Source organism: Poecile atricapillus, chromosome 3 (assembly GCF_030490865.1).
Source record: "Poecile atricapillus isolate bPoeAtr1 chromosome 3, bPoeAtr1.hap1, whole genome shotgun sequence".
NCBI lineage: Eukaryota > Metazoa > Chordata > Aves > Passeriformes > Paridae > Poecile > Poecile atricapillus.
In genome coordinates, this window is record NC_081251.1 from 2,587,135 (window position 1) to 2,607,883 (window position 20,749).

Genomic DNA, 20,749 nt, shown 5'->3' on the forward strand with positions numbered 1-20,749 from the left:
GAGAAAGGTTTAAATTGTTGGCTTTTTTTATTTTTTTTTTTTTTTTAATTTACAGACTACTGGCAATTAATTTAAAGGCACCAGATAAAGGAGAAAATAGGCATTTTCTAACTTTAAAGTATATAAACAGCTTCATCAGAACCCAATCTTTTAGGTACATAAACAGCTTCATCGGAAGCCGTTCTGCGAGTTACATAAAGAATCCTATTATGCCAAATTAATTCAATCTAACTAATTAGAGAGCAGGAAGTTCTTTCAATTATTTTATGTGCTGTCTGAGAAACACACTTGAATACGAGAGCAGATTTCATTAATTGCGGTTCATTATTCTCCAGATTAGTTACTAAACTTGCAGCAGAAGGTCAAAGACAGCAATTTTGTTCACTGCCACCACCTTGACTGCGATGTCTCTGCCTTTATTTTATTTTTGAAGCTCAAGCAACCGCTCTAAACAAGGGAAGATCACTTTGTAAAGGTAATTTTTGTCTGGGCTCGCTCACTTTAATGCTGATGCTGCTCTAAGCAACGGGCAGGACTGAAATAAAAAGTGTATTTGGAAGTGTATTTTTATAATGACTGTTAAAATGTTTTTACCAGCACAGGATCAGAGATTTGGTACCACACCCACTTGGAACAGTCATGGTGAACTTCAACTCCAAACTGGGATAAAGGGTCAGTCCTGCTCCTCTGGAAGTTTGCTTTTCATGGAATAATGGAATTTTCTCTCTGCAGAGACACCCCAACAACCCCACCCTGTGCATCCCTGGGATGTTGTCCCAACACTCCTGGAGCTCTGGCAGCCTTGGGAACATCACCCAGTGCTGGGGCACTGGAACAGCTCCCCAGGGAATGGTGACATTCCCAAAACAGCCAAAGCTCCAGGAATGTCTGGACAGTGCTCTCAGGGACAGGGTGGGAGTGCTGGATCAATGATCCCTGTGGATCTCTCCACCTCAGGATATTCCACAATTCCCTGGGATTGCTGTCAGCAGTGAAGAAGCCCCATTTCCCTATGGATGGAGCTGCAAGGAATTTGTGAAACCTCTCAAACCAGGGAGGTGCATTTGCCACACAGCTGATTTGTTCCACTGCAAAGCCTCAAAGTCAAGAGTAATTCTAACATTTCATTGTATTGCACAGCTTGTGGAAACCCTGGGCTGCTCTCCTGTGCAAGCACTGAAGCATCACATACAACTCTTTATTTTTTGAAAAACAAACCATTAATAACATTTCCCCTCCTATTAAAAATCATTGAGATCATGACCTGGTTGACTTTCCATAGTAATCCATAATATAAACTAAAATCTCATTAAGGAGATGTCTCTGTAGTTTAAAACTTGATTTCTAGACAAATCATCCATGACTGATCTTGAACAGGAAAGGAGTGGGAACAGGTGGTTAGACTAGAGGCAGGAAATTAAGCCTAGTTTCTCCTCTCAGCTCTCACTGATTCACTGAGGCTTCAAGAAGGTGTGAAAGGCTCTCACTGCAATTGTAAGAGCACCTATTTGCATCTTTCCTTACCCAAATACCTTTAAAGAAAGTCACCACTTTCATTTTAATTCTCTACAGTTCATAGATGAGGAGATTTGTACAATTCCAGCCTCAGCATCAAGCAGAAGGCAACATGAAAATGTAAAATGAATCCCCAATCAAGCTAAAAATATTTTAAAACTGCCTCATTCTTATTTGTGCTGTATGTGCCAGAAATTACTTTTAAAAATATTTAAGTGTTAGTAGATTTATTTTTGCTCTATCTATTTAATATTTTACTGTATTTCTATTATGCCAAAACAACTTCCTGTACTCCAGGTATGTTCTTGTAAGAGCAAATTCAGTTGCTGCAAACAAAATACGTGGATTCATCCACAAAAAAGAGTTCAGGGACTCATGTTCAGGGATTTTAGGGTTTGTTTTGAGGAAGACATCCTTTAAAATGTTTGCCTGCATGGCAAGAGGTGAGGAAAAGTCTGAGTTAATAAGTGATGAGCTTCCAGAACTCCAGGCAAAGGAAGAAGAGGGTGAGAGCAGAACCAACACGGACAGAATTCAGACTCATCTTCACAGCAGTCTTTAAACCTTCAAAATTTACTCTACAGGGAAATATTCCTTTATAAATAAGCTACAGCCTCACAAATAAAGGAGATTATATGATTTATAATGGGATTCTCTATTTCATCTGATGTTTTTTTTAAAAGACAGAAGTGTTTTTTTCAGTCAGCTGGACCGTGCATCAACTTCTGCTCAGAGCACAGAAGCCACATCTGGAGCAGGTGGGAGCTTTGCAGCACAACATCCAAAAATAAAAATGGAAATCAAATGCTTGCCTGACATATGGAATAGGTGAGAATGAACAAAAGCACCTGCCCCAGGTACACAGGAAAAGATGGTAAAAGGTGGCACGAGCTGGGGCGAGGGGTGGGAGGGGATGGGATATGAAATAAGGAATTAAAAATAGAATTACATTTCCCTCCTGGCAATACACAAACAACACTAAGTGCCCTTCATAAATTTCACCATTGTTGCTGCGAGTGGGAGGCCCATAAATCACCCTGGGAGTGGAGCTGGCACTTGTAAAAAGCCAAGTGGGCTGAGTGTGTGTCAATAAGTTCCAGCAGCTCCGCTAGCCCTGGACAGGATGGAGGGGAAATGGATCACGAGGCTTTACTGTGCCTAAAAGCTTGGTTTGCTCTGCAACAACTTCCACAGAACAGCTCTCTGCCAGCAAGCCCAGCAGCACTCACCAATATTGGATTTTGTGGGTGATTTAATGCTTTACCTGCTGTGCAAAGGGAGAGCTCTGCCTGCCCTTCTTCTCGTCTCTGACAGGGAACAGGGACTTCAGCAGCTTTGGCATCTGAGGCACGAAGGACTTGACAGGATTCAGGTAGGAAGCAGCCAGGCTACCAATACCTGTTGGAAAAAATATTAATACATAGAAAGAGTTATTCTTTGGAGGAATGGGGGAAAAAACCCCACAAAACTGGCACAAGACCCTCTATAAAAATCTTTAAAACTCGTTTTTAGTCTAAGATGAGTTCCGTGGTCAAAGAATGAGCAACTCTCAGACTTTTTGTGACACTAAGGAGCTGCAGTGACTTCATTCCATATTTAGGAAGTTCCCTGAGCTGTGGGAGAGCCCTTACCTGGATCAGGAGAGTTTTCTGAGCTGAAGAAGAGCCCTTACCTGGATCAGGAGAGTGGTTTTGCTGCCCAGAGCCCGGCAGGGAGGTACGAGATGGACTAATGCCTCTACTGGAGTTTGTGGCACCTTGGGACACATCTTGCTGACTCTCCCACCGACCCTAGAGGGGGAAAAAAAAGGTGTTTTTCTAAATCAGCACAACAGCAGGAGCACAGCAATCCTGACACACCCTGCACAGCCCCTCTGCCAAGCTCAGCGTGCCAGAGCTGAGGAAAAACCCTTCCCCAGAGGTGCTTTTAGTTGGCAGACCCAGCCCTGCAAAGATGGGCACCCTCAGCAGAAAGGCACAGGAAAAGTATTTCTAGACCTCACAGCTACAATATTTCTTTCTATATTCTTTCTATGTTTCACTCACTTGTGCTGCTGTGCTTTGGAAGCTGAGTATGTTACAACCAGGTGAAAATAATATGGTGCTGTCTGCCCAAAATTCCTGAATATTCTGTGTATCTACTCAGGAGCAGTGGAAGCAGAAAAAGGGGTGAGGACAGAGCTTTAAAATAAGAAATACAAGACCTAAAAAGGCTGGATGTTGGTGTCTGGAGTCAGAGAAAGGAGTTGATCAGATCAAGAGGAAGCAACTGTGGCACTGCAAAGCTCTCTGACAGCCTGGGAAAGAGGAAGCTGGAATATCCAAGTGGATAGCAGGAGCCACAAAACAGATTAGGGTTTTGGAATGGGTTTTGAATGTGAAACAAGATAATTTTCAGCCCTACAAGATGCAGATGAGGAAGAAACAGTGACAGAGAAAAGAGCAGCTCCTTTGCCTTCCCAAGATCCCAGGGTTCTCTGGCTGGGTTTTCCCATGGATCCCACACACCATTCTGCACACGAGGGGTGATTTCTCTTGCTTTTACAAAGGTCCAGTGTGGTTTTGGAACTTTCCTCTCAAACTCACAGCCAGAAACTGGCTCAGTGACAAAGCCTCTTGTCCAACAGAGGCCACTGTTTCACATCAGCATGCGAGTGACAAGAATCTATGTGTCAAAATCCATTTTTTATTAATTCTCTCATCTTGCTAGGTAGAATCATTTATAAATTCATCTGCAATGATTACTCCAAGTGACTGGCCAGGCTGGGTCCCTGCTGGAAGTTTCATGTGGATGCAGGACAGGGCCTGGTTTTGCTTCACCAAGCTGAGTGTGCAGAGCTGGAAGGGAAACCAAAATTCCATGGGGCTGTCCTGAAAACATCTGAGGGAGGCACACATGCAAAAGCACATTGCCAAAGCAGTTCCTCCTCATTTACCTGATTTATAGGAGACCTGAAAACGATCAACACTCATTTATGAGCCTATAGGTCAAAAAAGTCCAGTCTCAGACTCTTCAAGAAGTCTCAGGGTCTTGTGGGAAAATGCTGTCCTGTTCAGGTGGCAAAATGTTTTCAGGACAAGTTTGCAAAGCTTCACCTTTCCAAAGGTGCAGCCAAACTGATAAAAACTGAAGTCTAATCCCATTTTTTTTTTTTTTTTCTGGTAAAGAGTTTTGCTATGGCTGGTGCAAAATCTGGATTTTATTGTACACCTGAATTTTTAAATTTGTGTTTTAAAAGATATAACAGGAAGATAAATCCTTTCAGAGTAAAATGGTGCAGGTGTTACGAGGGATATAGGGACCTGCTGTGTCCCAGACCATAAGTTTTGTGTATTTTTTCCTTGAGAAAAGGGGGAAAATGTACTTTTCCAAGAAGCACCCCGCTGTTGGATGCAAGGAATTAATCTGACCTTGAACATAAAAATGACAGGCAGCCGAACTAATCTTAACTGGAACTTGAAGTCATGAATGTTTCACAAATAATAAATAAGCCAGGATAGGAGGAATAGATTTCTCCAATGGGTTGAAGGTCACGGTGAGCAGCCCAGGGCAAGAATCATTTCCATTTGGATCTATAAGTCAGTCCCAGGGAAGCTCTCCTGCTTTGAATAGCAAATAACCTCACTTGGGCAGAGCAGGACCTGTCCTCAGCCCTCCTGCTCCAGGTACAGACACTGCTGCAGCTGGGAAGACAAATTTGGGATAACTGATGGATGTCTGATGTCACTGAGGCATCCTGAAAGTCAAGCTGATGGAGGCCAGGCTGGGAGCAGCAGGGGTTTCTTTAGTCTGCTATTTTTGAGGATTTTGGTGTTTAAGCCCTTCTTGAAAGCTTCCTGCTCTGCCCATGCCTTAAGCCTCCAATTCCAGCATTATCTTTGACCTGCAACTCATTTATGTCTTACACACATCCAGGAGTCATGTCTGAGGCTGGAAAATTCCACCAGATGCTTCCATGAAACCATCTTTCCTACTCCTCATCCCCAAACTTTTTTTTTTTTTTTTTAAATTTTTTTTTTTTTTGGCTTTTGTGTTTCTATTAGTGCAGATTTCTCTCAGGTGCCTTATCATGTGCACAGATTAATAAAAAATAGAAGACTCAAACCAAACAGCACAAGACTCAAAATAATCTTTAAATATTGGTTTTGCTGCCTCCTGGCCTAGTCTGCCATCAGCCTGGTAGATGTTGGCACCGGATTAGGAAAAAGAGCTGTGGAAGAGTGAAAAGCCTCTGAAAGGTTCATTTTTGGAGAATATAAATCTTGATTTGTGATCCTTTTGGATCTTGAGATAGTGATCCACCTAAAGACAAATGGATGAAGGTGACACATCTTGAGCCAAGCCCAAGTGCTTCTGGAGACCACAGGAAAAGCAGAAACAGAACGAATATTACAAATACTCAAGAGTATTGTAGCTTACTAGAACAGGGACTCAGTGCAGGTAAAGAGCAACTAAATAAATTTCTGAGTCATGATCTGTTGAGTCAGAAGTGCCCTTCACTGACTGTTCCAAGAGACAAATGATTTCAGGCAAATATCTTGACTTTCCCTGTTTGGGGAATGCTGAAAAAATGGAGCAGGGAAGAACCAGCAGAACATTTTCAGAATATTCATCCCTCACAGAAACAATGGCAGCATCTGGTATCCGTTTCTGCAGGAAAAGGCTTTTTCCTTAGGATCTTTCAGAAATTTTGTTTCAGCCTTGAAACTCTGGATGGCTGTATTTTCTAAATAATTTTTAGTGTTTTGCCAGGCTAAACAAAGGGAAGGTCTTGAGAACAGGAATGAGAAAAGGATTTGTGTGGTTGTTGATTAAGGCATGTCGGGTTTTTGAATCACACTTGCTTTTTGAATCACACACACTTTTTTGAATCACACAAAGAGAATGAAGAGATCAGTTTTAGCCTGAAGGTCAGATTTGTGACCCTCAGCTCTGAGATGACAACAAACCATCAAAATTAGGTTAATCAGGGCAATGGGTGGAGAAACATTTGGAAAAGAAAATTCCGGGGACAACTGGAAGTGTCAGCTACTGTGCAGAGGGAAAAGGTAATTCATGAATGATTTTACTAAGCTGGATTGAAAGATAACCCACATCAATCTCACTAAAATAAAAATAAAAATAATTATTAACTATATGAACTTGATGAAGTTCCCAAGTTTCCCACCTGGATGTCATCCACTACTCTCCTGTGTTGCTTTGTGCATTCACCAACTGCACCACTACAAGTTTTAAGTCTATTCTTTTATTCTTATTATTTAAGTGCTGTGAATCTTTTCTCTCTCAGGAAGGGTGGTGAGAGAAAGAGAGGAAGCTTATAAATCATTTGCCCAGAGGAGCCATCGTTTCATGAATATATTTGCTCTCTGCCAAGTGACCAAACGGAGGTCAAGTGATTTAATTTAACAAATCAAAGTAGCCACCAGAAGAATGCAGGTCCCTTGATGTGTTTTAATGCAGAGCTGTTTATAAAGTGCTTTACTTTTATAATGCTTTCTCTTTCTCCTTCTCCTCCTCTGCCTTCCCTTCTTTCACACATCCTCCATGAAAAACCCCAGGGAATTTATTTCATGCACAAAACCTTTAGGGCAGGTAGGGATGATCGCTACCTAAGTTATCCGGAGGCTTTACCTGACAAATCTTTCCTTGAAGTTGACAGACCATTAAAATGCAGCCACTGGGTAAGAGAAATGAATAGTTCTTGTGTTTTATTATTTCAGCAGTTCAGAAAAGGCTTAGGAAAAGGTGACCATGGAGCACTGGAATACAAGCAAACAGCTGGGACACACAGCTGGGACAAAAGGCACTTGTTCTCATGGAACAGGATTATTCAACTTCAATCTACACGGTATCAATTTGATGAAAAAAACTCTGGTTCCCAGAAAAACCTGAAGGGTGTCTTACTTGGATTTTGAGCTACAAATACCAGGTCTTTGGGAAAGGAAGGACAACTATCCAGGACTAAACGGTTCTTGTCAGAGGTGTTTTATGAGAAACTTGTGATATTTTTCATCAGTATGTGATTTAGGCTGATCTGGAAAACACCTCAGAGGTGCCTTCCATTCATTGTGCCTCTGATTCATCCAGTTTAGTCAACTCAATTTTTAAATTCAGCATCCAACTGAACTGAATTAAATTTCCAACAAAAGCCCCCTTGAACATGAAAATTCACCTCCTGTATCTGGTATCAAAACTAAGACACTCAATACCCCTGCACCTGATGTGCAAGGAGAAATCAAACTCATCTCGCTCTCCCCTTACCACACCTGCAGTGATAACAGGAGTAAAAATTGCCTTTTTCTCATGTAAGCAAGCAGACAGAACCTAGAGGTGAGGCCACCTGCAGTCCTGCTGGCAATACCAAAGTCCACAAAACTCTTCCCAAGTAAATTCAGAAATTAGGAGTTCCCAGTGGTAGCTTAAATACTTCCCAGGAATGCACAGCTCAGTGTGAGAGTCATCCTGCACCCTGGAATATTCTTTAAGGTGTTTTTTCCCCAAAATGTGCCAATCCCACACCTCTGCTCCAGTCCTGGAGAGAAAGACGCCTCCAGCTCTTCAGGAAGATGCGACCCATCCATGTTTTTACTACCAAAGTCTGCAAGATGAATCCATCTCCTAATTCTTGAAATTCCTGAGCTTCCTGTTGTAGCTGCACTGACACCATCTTTAATTCTTAGTTGAACTCATATAATATTCTTGTTTTCTTGTTTAATACTCTTTTTTTTTTTTTTAACAGGCATGGTTAAATGGGCCCTGGCACTTCTGAGTGCTGGAGAATGGAGCAGCATCCACGTTCCAAACTTTACCAGCACGGATGGCGTTTGACATAGAGGAATGAGACTCAGGAGCCCTTTCCACAAAACTAAAAATCCATGGTAAAGGCAGCAGGGATGCAAGGAATAACAATTAGAGAGAGAGAAATAAAGTAATGGAATATAGGCTAAGGAAAGGAATATTCTGGAATGTGCCAAGGGCTTCCAGCAATTTTCTGCACCCAGTTCAGGTGCTGCTGCTGTCCTGTGACTGCTGCTTCCTGTGATACATTAAATCACTTGTTTGGGATTGGCTTATTATGATAAACAACACCCAATTCCTGGTCAGATGACAAAAAAATAACAATCCATGACTGCTTTGCCATCAAATATCTTGTCAAGGGACAAAGACATTCAGCTTAACCAAAACTCTGCCTATTGAGTTATTCTCAGGTCCTTTATCCTAAAGTGGACAGAAATGATCTCACCAGTGAGTTTTTTTGTGATGTCCCTGTGCCATAGGGACATTTAAGGATTTGTTAAATATTTCACTGGGATTACAAAAGCCTTTGTCCACCTTCCTACTGAAACTGGATCATTGCATGACAGAAAAGTTTGGGCTGGGAGGGTTCAAAGATCACCTAATTCCACCTCCCTGCTATGAGCAGGGACACTTGCACTAAGCCAGGCTGTGCCAAGCCCTGCCCAACGTGATCTGGAACCAGAGATCCATCCAAAACCAGGAATTCCCAGCTGGGGAGGTCACACCTCCACGTCCTGAGGAACAAGTGCCTTGGACTGAAGCTCACTGCAAGCAAGGGGAGCAGCTCCACCACCTCAGCTCCACATTCCTGCAGCACAGAGTCTCTGTCAGCAACTACAGCCACGGCCAAGAGCTGCAGAACCTCATGCAAACCACTGCCAGTAACTCCAGTTAACCAAAGCTTGGGAAAAGGGGTCATTCCCCTGGGAGCAGTAACACAAAACTAAGGAGAAGCATGTTTTCCATTGGCCCAGTTATTATTTTAAGGTCATTTGTTCACAGAAATCAAGAGTTGCTCACACTGAGCTATAAAAGCCATGAAGCCTGAGCAAGATTTGAGAGAAAGTCTCAGTGTTTATCTCATCTCCAGGCTATATTCTCTGGCAGATATTTAGATATTTGCTTGCTTTCATGTCTTTTTCAGCTGAGAGGGGGTTATTTCTGAAATTACTTCACCCTGTCCAAAAATCTGTGAGAAATGGCACTAAACAGCTCCAGCTCTGTAAGAACCCATCAGAGGCACCCAAGGAGAAAAGTTCTCTGCTTTGTACCAGTTCACGCTGCATTAATGACAGGATTTCAATGGAAAAACTCGTTTGCTCTGTGCTATGCAAATGAGGCACCACCAGCAGCATCTTCAAAGCAGGAAATAAAAGCGTGTGAGTGAGCAAAATCAACTTTATAGTGAGATAAAATTATTATCCCACTCATTAGGTGGACCTAATGCATTACCTCTGCTGGGACCTTTGGACTCTGAAACATGCAATGAGAGAAATCATTGAGGGGAAAGGGAGGAGAAAAACAGAAATCATTAAGAATCCTGATCTTTAATTTTTGCTTTAAAAACCTTACAATATTGAAACACCCCACAGTTCTCTCCAAGCAAAAGTTGCTACAAACACTTCATCACCTGCACATATTTTAGCATTCTGTCCATGGAGCAGATGTAGCAGATTTAGCAACCAATGCTGGAGCACTACATCAAAATTCTATTATTCTGTGCAACTGCATTATGCATTAAAATGCCTTGTCACCACCAGATTCTCCCCCTCAAAATGACTCCACGCTTGCTGGGCAGAATATCTATCAGGAAGAGATCCTTCAGTTGATCTAGGATTCGGAAAATAAGCTTAAATTTAATTTTTCACCTTGTAAAGAAATGCTTTGGGTCTGTACTGGTGTTTTTAAGGAGTGAAATGGGCTGAATTATCACCCACCACAAGTTTAGGACCACTGGGAGGTCAGGGACTGTCTTCACAGCCTTTATTCTGTCCAGAGGTGGACCTGAGCTGACAGATGGACCCAGACCTCTTCCTTTCTCCCAGAATTTTTCCCTCCACCCAGGTGAAAGCTCTGGAAGAGCTCTAAAGCTGGACAATGCTCCTGAGCACCCCACAGGAGCTGGGACAAGACCTGGGAACTTCCCCAGGGAGGTGCAGAGCAGCACATCCAAACCTATTTCTGTCCCATGGATCCATGAGCTCATGGGGGTGGCCCATTTTTCACAGATATTTCCCATTTATGTTCCTCATAAAATTATGTCTCCTAATAGAGGAGAATAATTTCCTTTTTTCTCCCCAGTTTTCCCAGGAGATCTGCAGATACTCACCCTGTTACTGCTCAGGTTGTAAGGAGGGGCTAAATCCTGACGGCTTGCAGAAAGCTGGAAGAGTTAAACAAACATAATTATTTCTTAACAGGAACTTAAAAAAAGTCAAAACTATGCCTCTTGACTAGTAATGCTGAAAAGAAAGAGTCTTGTGGTTAAAGCAGAATCAAAATCCAATAAATTAAAGGTGAAAAATTATTTCTTGATCTAGAGGAGCCCAAATTTGACACTTGTTTGATTGCCAGTTCTATCAAATGATTTCTTTCCAAATTTTGGGCAGCAGGATTTTCATTTTTCTTATGCACAACACTGGGACAAAGCTTAAGTTCAGCATATACTTGTAACTTGTTTTCAAATCTTCTAAAGAAAAAGAGAAAAAACCAAAACAACCAAACCCTTCAACTTGGAAAGGAAATGAAAAAATCTCCAGTGTTCAGAAAAAAAAAATAATAAAATAGCACAGAAGGGTCAAAAAGAAGGAAATTCATTGCTCTGCTCCATGACTCCAGGACCTGAGAATGAAGAGTGGAGCTGCTGGAGATGCCAGCAGGGAAAACTCACCCGATTCACGTTGGGGGAGCTCAGGCTCCTGCGGTAGAGTTTTCCTTTTCCCATCAGCTGCTCCTTTACAGCAACCTCCTGGCAGTCAGAGAGAGCAAAACAAAGAAAATAAGTGTATTTGGCAAGGATTAAAGCTCTGATCATCCCAGGATAGCTTTGTCTATATGAGTAAAATGTTTCTAAGCTGCCTTGTGGCACAGGCTGCTGTCTGTAAAGTTTACACTGCCAAAATTATGAATGGATAAATTTTAACATCTGGTATTTTACTGATTGGCACGTGTAGGATTTTGCAGCTACTCTTGATTCTAGGGGATGACAGAGATGCAAAGACTAAGACTCTCTTTCCTAGCTGAGCTCCTATTTTAATCCTTTAAACTAATTATAAATGACAGGGAACTTGCTTTCAATATTTAAAGTACATCACACTTCCCTGTGAATTTATAGTGGGGAGGCACAAGCTCCAGCTTGTTTTGCATAACTTTTCTCTTTGTGCTTGCATAATTTATATCCAGGAGAACAATTTTCAATAAATGTTTTTCTCTCCTGTATTTTCCCCGTAAACAGATCAAGTTATAGTACTTAAAATTAACCCAATCAATGTCTTTTTTTATTGGCAGGATGGCTTTGGTGAATTCCAAGTAGAATGTGGGAAAAAAATGACAAAAATTCCACTGGCAATTGCAGACACTATTGCTAAATCTTCAGAAAGCAAAAGCTAAGGCTACACACAACTCCTTCTCTTGAACCAGAATTAGCAATGAACAGCCTTAAAACCAAACCAAGCACCCCAAAACTGCACCCTGAGCAGAGAATTCCCAAATCCATCCACGCTGCACCTGAGCGAGGACACCTCAGCTTCCCTGGATCTTTGCCACAGGCCCACTTTGGGAGGCTGAGGGGTGCACTGGGGTGGTTTTTGGGGTTGTTTGGTAGCTTTTGTGCACTCAGGAGGATGTGTGGATTGCACACACTGCTCCCAGGGCACAGCCCTGCAGCCAGACCTGGCGCAGCCGGTCCAGGGTGAGGATGTTCTCCACGGCCAGGACGCTCCGCAGGTATTTCTCAATGTAGGCTTCAGAGTCAGCTGAAGCTGCATCTTCCACGTTTGCTGCCATCCTGGCCAGTGCCTCCCGCTCCTCAGCCCCTTGAGCATCCTGGGGAGGCAAAAAGAGAGGGCAGCATTTTAAAAGAAACCCAAAATCTCCCACATCACCCCCAGGGAAAATGCATTTTTAAACCACACAGCACCAGTTCAGCACTCTTTGTCCTTAAGCTCAGGGGCAGATGAGAATCGTGGAATAGGGTTGGAAGAGACCTTAAAACTCATCCCATGGGCAGGAACACTTTCCACCATCCCAGGCTGCTCCCTGTCCAACCTAGCCTTGGATACTTCCAGGGATGGGGAGTCCAGAACCTCTCTGAGCAATCACTGCCTCACCACCCTTAAAGAAAAGGATTTCTTCCTAATATCTATTCAAAATTTCTTCCTAATACCCAATCTAAGATTCTGATTCAAATAAACACCTCGTGCCATGCAACCTGCACAGGTGCTCCTGCCACTGTGGCAGACATCTCGAGCTGTATGTGCTTATTGTTTTGAGGCTTTTTGGGCTCTTTCTGAGAGTCTCACAGCGAGACATTGCCATTAATTAGCAAAAGGGCTGCATTCAGATATTTCATAATTAAAAAGTGCTCGAGCACATTTGGGGCGTTATCTAAGCTGAGAGGGAAACAAAATTTCAAGTGAGCTGCAAGAAGAAGAAAAACTGAGCATTGCTTGAGAAGCATTACAACACAGGGCGCAAAATGCAGCAGAACATGAAAGAGCCAGGCAGCAATCAGTGTTTTGGCTCTTCATGTGTTAATGTTTCCACAAGTGCTCTGATAGAGCATCTCTTTAGAAGGAATGGATTAGCATCTAACTGGGAATATGCTCAGGAATCAAGAGTTGCATAAAGACATTACTGAGAAAAAGCCACTTTGTTATATTTTTTTTCCCCCCAGATTCTCATGCTCCCTGCAGCAGGCACTTCACCTGCCCATTTTTCTTCATCTTTTTCCCCCCTCCCTCTCTCTTCAAACTGCCACTTCAAGGACCTGAGCAAATAGATGCTCACTCAACAAAATACACAGTGACACTGATAAGACAGAGGTTGCTGCTAAGTCACAGCGTGTAAAGAAAAAGGCTCCATCTTTTACAAGCCACAGTTTATGCTGGCAGCAGCACGAGCCAGCAGGCTCAAAATGATGGGGGAAAAACACCAAATTAGAGGCTCTTGGCCAATTGGAGACACTCTGGTTTCTCATTCACCTCTGGAATGTTTGAGACTATCTCAAAAGTGACGCCGCAGCCAGGGATGGAACTTCGGGGGGACATCCTTCGGAGGAAACTCTGTGCAAAACCCTGTGGGGAGGAAAACAGGAGGAAAAAGTGGAATAACAGATTGCAGTTGAAATAAACACAAGGAAAACGTGGATTAACAGATTTCAGCTGAAATAAATACAGTTCACAAGGGAAGAAGCCCAAACTCCAAAGTCTAACCAAGAAATATGTAAAAGTCAAAGACTTCAACCTGGAAAAAATAATTTGCTTGCTTATTGTGGATTCACAAGAAGGATTCACTTCCTTGCAAGGTGACTGTTTCACCAAGCATCAGCTGCTTTTAGAGGTGTTTTTTTTTTTCCCTGACAGAGCCCTAGGTAACTTGTCTTGAATATTGACAAGTACAGACATTAAATTCTTGACCAAAGAGATCGTTATGAAGAATGATTTAAGGGGCATGGTCATTGTTTATGCTGACTTGGCGCCTTGCAGGGTTAAGAACTGGACTGTTGAATTAATGCAGAGATGAGTCATTCAAAGATGCTGCTGAGACAAACTCCCAGGAAAGGTTATTGACTGGGGGGGGGGGGGGTTTAGAAAAACAGGAAGAAAGCCAAAGATTCCATGTGGAATGAAAGTAAAAAATGGCATCGACTAAATCTGTAGAAAACAGAATTGATGAAAACTTCACCCGATTGTGATTATTGGCACGCTCAATTGATCTGGTCAATACAGTCTCCCATTCCACATGACAAAAAATTCACTGCTCCTCCCTTGCTGAGAAAAAGCTTCTGCCTGATGGAAGCACCAAGAACTGGGGTTCTACTTCCAGCACTGGGAGCTGCCTACAGAGTTTCTGAGTGTGACCACACCTCTTCTCTTTGCTCTTGCCTCAGATTTTAACTACAGATGTGCAACCAGAATAACAATCCAGGCTTTCTGCTTCGTCATTATCACTGCCAGGGGAGGCTGGATTCTCAGACAGTGCTGAACAAACTCCTGGCTCCCCCATTGTTCTCAGGATTTATGTTATTTTCAGGGCATGATGCTGCAAATGGAATGACAACTTCACTGCCTGCCATTTATCAAACACCCTGTTCTCACCTGCACATTATTGCAAGAGCACCAGCTGGAAAACATAAAGGACCAAGAGTGATTAACTGTGGTGAATTAACACAAGGGATCTCTCCTCCAGCTCTTCCTAGTTGATTTCTAAATACCAGGAGGTGTAAATACAAATGGTCAGCAGCAATGTGTGAACTCAACACAGGACCAGGGAAATACGTATTTATGCAAAATACGAACTCCAAGTTCACGAGAAATTAACTTTTCTTTTTTTTCCAGTGAGAAAGCACTCAGGGGCTAAGAGAAAAATTAATTTCTCATGTTTAGATGCCTTAAAAAACAAGCTGTATCACCATCCACAATACAAGGGATACCAGGAAAACGACTTGGCAGCTCAAAGCCGCGCTGGACGCCGCTGATCCGGCGCTGCCGCCCAGGCTGAGATGGGGGCAGAGACGAGGGAATCTGAGTCCTGGGAAGTGGGAAGGGCTGCAGGATCTGTACCTGTCTGCCATAGACGTTGACACAGATGCGCTTGCGCAGCACCAGCTGCATCTCTGCAGGGTGGCTGAGCTGGACAGTGGCTCTGACAATCAGGTAAACCCTCTCCTCTGCCGCCGTCCCCTTGCTGAGCTGGATGCAGTCGTGGACCGTGGAGTCCCACGAGGCTTCTGCTTTCACCTGCAAAAGGGGGGGAAAAAAAAAAAATAAAAATTTATCCTCTAATAAGCATAATTAGGTGTATAATTAACTGTAATTAATTAAGCATAATTAGCAAAAATACATAATACATAAATTTTGAGAGTCGGTTTCTCCGTTTCGCTCCCTGTGAAGAAAAAAAATCCCCGCACTTTAGAAGAGGCCATTTAAAAAATCAAGATCAGTTTGCCAAATGAAGACGTTGGGATTAAAAATGCCAACTTGCTCAAACTCTGGAACATTTCCTCTTGAAAAAAGATCTTTGAATACCCAGGATCATTGCAAATAAATTATAAAATATGCAGAAGTGCAGGGCCATTTGGCCTAATTTATTAAGATAAACCAGGGAGCAACAGAGATTGCAGTGGAAATCTTCCATCACACCACAAAAATTCTCTTGTCTGTATTAGAGAAATAACTTTGCTGAAGACTTTCTAGCAATACAGCAAAAGCTGGAATTTTTCTTCTTGCATGTTAAAATTTAAGTATTATTGATGATTTGAATGGTTTATCTTCAAGCCATAAGAAAACTGTCCTGGTAGCCAAATTTCCAGGCTCTAAATACAAATCAAGACCAAGAGAAAAAAAAATCCCTAACAGAACTACCAGGAATAAAGCTCCTCTAAAAAACAAAAAAGTTTCAGAGAAAGGAGCAAAATTTTAAGGAATAAAATAAGTCAGAGATTCTAAACTTAACAGCAGAAATTATAAAGCAACGACTGTGAAGTTGTGAAACTGTGAGTTATATGGCAAAATGGAGGATAATGAGTGTAACAATGCAGAGGTAAAAATGTTAACAATTAAGATTGTTTGGTTTTCCAGCTGAGGCTTTTGCACTCTAATTTGCTCAGGGGTTTTGCTTTGCTAAACAGAAAGTGAACCTCAGGCTTTTGGAATGCTTGGATTTGGATGAAGGAAGATCCTTGAGTTTTGCTATTTTTCAAATCATGGTTATACTCCAAGTGAATATTCCTTGAAAACACAGTTGCTCACAGGAGAAACAAGTGCTCTGTCATTTCTATGACATATTAGATGTATTATTTTCACATGTGGACATATAAAAAGAGCAATTAAAGACTAAAATTCCCTGGTCTGCAGCTTCCCTTACCTCACTGTCATGATGCTTCACAATCTGCAGCTCAAAGAATTCCTCCTCCTCCTCTGCCACCAGAGTAGCATCCCAACCTCCTGCCTCTGGGTCATCCAGGTTATCCTGGGAGCTGAAGTCATCAGCTGCAAACAGGAGGGGATGTGGAAGGTGAGGAAACACAAAATCACCTTTTTTAAAAAACATCAGCAAGTCCTGAATTCACATTTTCACCCCCAGCTTGGTTACTTAGACTTCACCTAAAAAATTAAAGCCGCATTGTTCCACTTAAAAAAAAAATAATCCCATTTCTAGAACAGAAAGTGTGCACAAAGATTTTGGGACACAGACTCAAGTGTGCCTAATAAAGGGCAGGAATCTCCCCCCGTGGCAAACACCCCTTCCTTGCCCACAGGTGAGTTTTCAGCACTGAGCTCATTTGGCATTAAATATGTGATCTCCTGTCTGAACAGGAGGAAAACGTTTAGATCATGATTAAACAAACCCTTAATGTGGGTTTTGAGAAGCTCAACCTGTCCTGGCTGGAATCCCTCCCCAGGAATTATTCACCAGCTCCTCTCTGAAGCCACTGGATCCATGGATGTGCTGTCCCAGGTGGACAAACCAGCAATGTCAGAAGATTGCAGCCCAGGTCTCCTCACAACAGGCTGAGTATCACCTTAATTAAATATTAACCCTCTTTTAAACATCCTCTCAAGGATTTATTTAACTGATTGCTCCCTGGATTGCTCTGGGGCTCTCACCTTTGTGGTTCCAACTTCCCATCTTTGGTAGGAGCACGTGACAAATACATGGTTCAAACTGGATCTTGCATTGGGATGCACTGAAACACGGGATTATTAAAACCTCTGCTTCCTCCCATACATAATATTGTTTATTTTGAAACATTAAGCAATATGTTTCAGGAAAAATGGGCACTTCTCCAATTAACCCTCCTGCCATTCCAGGCTTTTGTTAATTTTAAGAGCTTGCTTCAATTCTGTAATATCACTGGCTGGACAAAGTTTGTTTTCAAATTACTCTGCCATCTTAAGGACCACTTACCATTCAAGTCAAGGAATATAACAGGAATGTGAGTTTCCATACCAGCCACAGGAGTCCTAAAATACAAGACAGTGACAATGGTGGCATTTAAAGTACCAGAGATTTACCCAGCACACGTCCCTGATGATCCAAACCCCCAGGACACTGCATTTAGTCTGCAGTTGATAACCCTGGCAAACCTCTTTATTTTAATTTACTGCTGCAGATTCCAGGAGACTCAAACAAATCAGTATTTCTTTTATATCAGCTGTCTTAGAATTATCTTCTTTGGGCTCTGATTTCTGAAGTGTTTTCTCTCTCTTAGATGCTAAGAGCAAAATTAAGTTTATTTACTCTGACACACACATTTATGAAATGCAAACCCCTCTACTTTAGTAATGGCAGGGAAAATGGGGAATCAGAAAAGCAAGTCTCAAAGTTTTTAAACTGACACTGATGCTGCCACTCCACACATTTATTAGTCTTTCTTAGAAAACACATACTGAAGAGCCAAAACTGATGAATTTATAGTGAACAAGAGCAGGCTGGAGTCTCATGTGATATATAAAGTGCTCAAATCATACTGAACATTTCCTCTAGTGCAATCCAGAATCTTCTTGGAGCAAGTTCCCTGCAGTTCCACTGTTTTCAAAGCTAATGAAACACATTAATGTGAAAGTTGATGTGTTTCCAACAAGAACTTGATGGTTTTTTTTATGTTTTAGAAGCTCTGACAAACTTCAGCTTAAAACTCCATGACACTCAATTCCATAAATAAATACTGTCAGAGGTTTGCTCAGGGAAGATATCCAGGAAGTTGCAAGCAACTGAAGATGAGTTTGAGGTGAAACAACCCTGAATCCTTATCTGCAGTTGCTGCTCACAGCTGATCCAGCACAGCAGTCTCAGTCTAGTGCTCTCTACTATTTTTAATGTTCAGAAAATTACACAGAACACTTGCTGACTAAACACAGTTTGTTCTCAAACCAAGAGTGCAACAAAACGCTCCTGGAGATGCAGTTTTATGATGAGAGGGCAGCCTTTTAAGTGAATGAACTAGGTAGTTAACATATTAGCTAATTTTTTTAAATGGTGAGTGCAGTGGTAATAAATATTGATTCCTTTTTTTCAGAAGGTTATAATTACACCCTGATCAATAACAGTATCGTTTACCAAACAGCATTTCTGGATTTCACAGACACAACCTGATAAAATAATTTAAGCAAGAGGCCTAATTTTAACAACTTTGCTCATGCAGGGTACAGAGGCCAGATTGAGGAGAGAATAAAAAAACCAGCCACAGTCCAAAGCCAGGAATGGGCAGTGCATAATTTTTACATCCCTCCTCCGGGAATGGATGTTCCTACCACTCTGCTGGAGCTCCAGGGATCCCACTGCCAGCAGAAGGAACCATCACAGCATTCCTTTCTTCTGTGAGGGTCAGCCTCATCTCCAAGAGCTGAGCCTCCCGATCCGCGTCGTCTTCAGTTTTATCTGCAAGCAGGATGTCAGTCAGGGCAGCAGAGCAGCTCCCACTGCCTCTGGCACCTGCCAGAGATTTTGAACCACCCAGGACAGAATAAACCCTGCTCTGCTCACAATCCAGTGCACAAAGGGGCACCCCAAAACAACAGAATTTCATGAAAGCTTCTCCAACTTTAACTTCACCCCCAAAAAAATCAAATTTCTGTTGAGCTCAGAGATCCAGCTCTCCGTGAATATCTCTTCTAAATCTGAATACATATCAAGATAAAAGAAGTGTGGGCACAACTCTCAACCTTTTACTATTATTGCCTTTAACAGCATTCTGCTCACCTGGCTTCCCCACCAGTTTCTGCAGCTGCTGATCAAGGTACTCCTGGCGCTTTGTTAAGGCACAGAGCCACTTCCGACGGAGCCTCTCCAAGTCCCTGTCCTAAAAAAGGAGAAAAAACCACAGGAAATATTGCCCCAGGAATGCCAAGCTTTCCTGACTGTGGTTTGCACATTTGCTCAACCCTTCTGCTCATCCTACACTCAAGCAGAAGATAAGGAAGACACATCTAAACCCTTCGACTTTCCACATCTTATTTGAATTATTTTTGCTTGCCAAGTCTTAAGCTTTTTTTCTGTACTACCCAGCTGAAAAAAACCCTTCATTTTATGCAATTCTTTGCCCCCAGACTCACTCACTGGAGCTGGAAACCCCAGTCCTCACCACTCCCCTCACTGTCCTCACATCAGGAATCCATCCCTACCCCACATCATCCCACTGTTATGGCATTTGCAAATAAAATAATTTATTAAAAAAAATATAAAAAATAATTAAAATAATTTTTTTTCAAGTGCTCATGTCCTTTAAAAAAACCCCAAAACACCTGAATATCCTTAAAAATGTTCAGCTCCTCCTCTAATATGCTTTAATCTGAAAACTTTGTAGGAGAGAACTTTAAATTTTTACCTGATAACTGTCCATTTCATCCTCTTCTTCCTAGGCCAAAACACAAAAAAACCCATGCCATTAATTTTTTTGGTAGTGGGAAACACACTGAATGAGAAAGGTTTAACTATTTTAAGCACTATTAACAGTCTTACAGAAAAATGAAAGTCTGAGTTGAGCAATGGCATGGTCACAGAATTAAAACACACTGACTTCCCAAAGATTTGCTGCTATCATCTCATCTAAACACCAACCACAACAATCCAATAATTATAATGGAAAAATTCACAGCAGTGTAACTATCAGAAGTCTTAATAATTGAAAGAAAGTGGAATACAAGAAAGAAACAGGAGAAACAGCTTAAAACCTGTTGATCCCAGACAGCAAAGAAAAATGCTGTTTTACCTCTGAGATTTAAGGATGAAGTTACAGCAAGTGCTGAAAAATCCAAGTCTGATATAGAATCCCAGGATCCCAGAACTGCTGAGGTTGGAAAAGACTTTTAAAATCCCTGAGTCCAGCCATCAACCAGCACCACCACCATGCTCAGCACTGAACCTCAAGTGCCACATCCTGAACACTTCCAGGCTTGGGGACTCCACAACCACCCCGGGGAGCTGTGCCAGGGCTGGACAATCCTTTCCATGAAGGAATTGTTCCAAATATCCAACCTGAACCTTCCCTGGCTGGTTTTTTATTATTTAATTATTTTATTATTTCATTTAAGGATGTTCCTTCTCATCCTGTCCCTGTTCCCTGGGAGCAGAGCCCGATCCCATGTGGATGTCACTTCCTGCCAGGGAATTCCAGAGAGGATAAAATCCACCCCCAGAGCCTCCTTTTCTCCAGGCTGAGCCCCTTTCCCAGCTCCTTCAGCCTCTCCTGGTGTTCCAGCCCATTCCCAGATCC

The 20,749-nt window shown here is 42.1% G+C and overlaps 1 protein-coding gene across 5 annotated transcripts in view; it reads right to left on the reverse strand.

Annotated features, from left to right (window-relative positions):
* KIF13B (kinesin family member 13B) overlaps positions 1 to 20,749 on the reverse strand; it is a 120,112-nt gene that overhangs the window by 14,761 nt on the left and 84,602 nt on the right. For 4 of the 5 annotated variants that reach the window (XM_058834563.1, XM_058834562.1, XM_058834565.1 and 1 more), the window contains 13 exons: positions 19,862 to 19,891; positions 19,237 to 19,336; positions 18,789 to 18,915; positions 17,443 to 17,498; positions 16,399 to 16,523; positions 15,096 to 15,272; positions 13,515 to 13,607; positions 12,205 to 12,357; positions 11,204 to 11,281; positions 10,643 to 10,696; positions 9,766 to 9,786; positions 3,188 to 3,305; positions 2,780 to 2,913 (listed from right to left, as the gene is read on the reverse strand). In XM_058834563.1, coding sequence (XP_058690546.1) covers positions 2,780 to 2,913; positions 3,188 to 3,305; positions 9,766 to 9,786; positions 10,643 to 10,696; positions 11,204 to 11,281; positions 12,205 to 12,357; positions 13,515 to 13,607; positions 15,096 to 15,272; positions 16,399 to 16,523; positions 17,443 to 17,498; positions 18,789 to 18,915; positions 19,237 to 19,336; positions 19,862 to 19,891 — 1,266 coding nt within the window. The remainder of the gene's footprint in view (positions 1 to 2,779; positions 2,914 to 3,187; positions 3,306 to 9,765; positions 9,787 to 10,642; positions 10,697 to 11,203; positions 11,282 to 12,204; positions 12,358 to 13,514; positions 13,608 to 15,095; positions 15,273 to 16,398; positions 16,524 to 17,442; positions 17,499 to 18,788; positions 18,916 to 19,236; positions 19,337 to 19,861; positions 19,892 to 20,749) is intronic. The other variant, XM_058834564.1, reaches the window with a different exon arrangement.